Raw genomic sequence first — 1,678 nt, 5'->3', positions numbered from 1 at the left:
GGGGGGGGTTGCAGTGGGTCATACATACGCTTGCCACGAGCGTCGCCGTCCGGCCAGGCCCCCGCTTCGGCGATTTGCTAATTATTATAATTACTACGATTTTGTTTTTTAAGCGTCGCTACGTAAAGGGAAGTAGTGGAAAAAAAAAAGCCACCACAAAAAAAACGCTAAAAAATAGGAAAAAAAAAAAAAGGCCGAAAAGCATAAAAATGGGGGGAGTAGGAGGGTCTCCCCACTTCTCGGCCTCCACGGGGGCCGAAAAATAAAACAACAAACGCGCGCGGGCCCTCGCTGGGGCGCCCTGCCTGCTTCCTGCGACTGTTGCTCGCTACCGGTCGCATTGTGCGCGACCCTGAGCCCTCGCTGTCTGCCCGCAGCCCCCCCAAATCGGGAAGGGGGGGTTCGTTAAGAAACGGGTGTTAACGAGCCCGGCCGCCGGAGACATGGGGGTTAAAGGGCTCTCCAGGCTGGCGGACGTCCGGAGGGAAAACCTCGCTCGCGGCGGGCGCTTCGGAGGAGGGGAGAAAAGGGAATGGTTAACGTCCGCGCGCGCGCGGGTACGCGAGGGGCCGCTCGAGCCCCCCCACATCCCGCCCTCCCCCTTTCCGTGGGGTCCCCCCCAAATCAAACCATGGGGGGCAGATGGGTCCCCCCCTCCCCATCCCAAAAGCCCACTGGTTTAACGGGGTTGGCCGCAGTGGGGTGGCGGCGGGACCTTTTTTGGTGGGGGCTTTCTTTGGGGGGGGGGACTCCCTCCAACGTACCACTCCTCGTCTTTATGCGCCAGGAAGAAATCCTGCATCTGCTGACGGCGGAAATCAAGCTTGTAGTCATTATAACGCTTAACGGCCTCCGTCTCGTCCACCGCATCATCCAACGACAGCAGGAATTCCTTGAAGCTCTTCATCACCGGGGGAGCCATCCCCAGGTCCACCTCCGCGATGTTCCCCAATCTGCTTGGGGGGACAGACCAGAGTCGGTATCCCCGAAACGGAGACGATTTGGGGACACTGCAGGGTACTTACTTACAGGGAGGTTTGGGCTCTCACAGGCCGGTTTGGGCTCTCACAGGCCGGTTTGGGGCCCTTACGGGGCATTTTAGGTTGTTAGTGGATGGCTCAGGACCATAACAGGGGGGTTTGGGGCCGCTACGGGGCAGTTGAGGCACTTAAAGGGCTGTTCAGGGCCTTTACAGGGTGGGTTTGGGTCATTACTGGGCAGCTTGGGGTCTTTATGGTGCCCTTTAAACTACTATTGAGCAACTCGAAAACATTACAGAGTGGTTTGAAGACATAATAGAGTGATTTTCAGATATTACAGACTAATTGAGGCCCTCAAAGGGCAGCTCGGGGCCGTTATGGGGCGGTTTGGGCTGTTCCCGAGTGGCCTGTGGCTATTATGGGGTGGGTTTGGGCTCTTCCCAGCCAGCTCAGGGTCATTACAGGGTGGGTTGGGCTGTTCCAGGGTGAGGCACTGCCATTAGGGTGCAGTCTGAACCGTTACAGGGTGACTCAAGGCCGTTATGGGTGGTTCAGGCTGTTACTGAGTGGCTCGGGGTCATTATGGGGTGATTTGGGCCGTTATGAAGCAGCTGGGGACCATAACAAGCCAACTGAAGCCCTTATAGGGCAGCTCAGAGCTTTTGGGGGGGGGGGGGGGGCCTTTGGGGGGGGCCGGG

The 1,678-nt window shown here is 58.0% G+C and overlaps 1 protein-coding gene across 1 annotated transcript in view; it reads right to left on the bottom strand.

Annotated features, from left to right (window-relative positions):
* Positions 1–1,678, bottom strand: part of SRRT (serrate, RNA effector molecule) — a gene marked incomplete at its 3' end in the record, with an annotated part of 8,029 nt that overhangs the window by 5,095 nt on the left and 1,256 nt on the right. The window contains exon 4 of the mRNA XM_010574583.1: positions 765–953. Coding sequence (XP_010572885.1) covers positions 765–953 — 189 coding nt within the window. The remainder of the gene's footprint in view (positions 1–764; positions 954–1,678) is intronic.

This window comes from Haliaeetus leucocephalus, unplaced genomic scaffold (genome assembly GCF_000737465.1).
Source record: "Haliaeetus leucocephalus isolate CR32 unplaced genomic scaffold, Haliaeetus_leucocephalus-4.0 Scaffold445, whole genome shotgun sequence".
NCBI classification, from domain to species: domain Eukaryota; kingdom Metazoa; phylum Chordata; class Aves; order Accipitriformes; family Accipitridae; genus Haliaeetus; species Haliaeetus leucocephalus.
The sequence above is the reverse complement of the archived record's forward strand: the minus strand, read 5'-3'. Positions and strand labels throughout refer to the sequence as shown.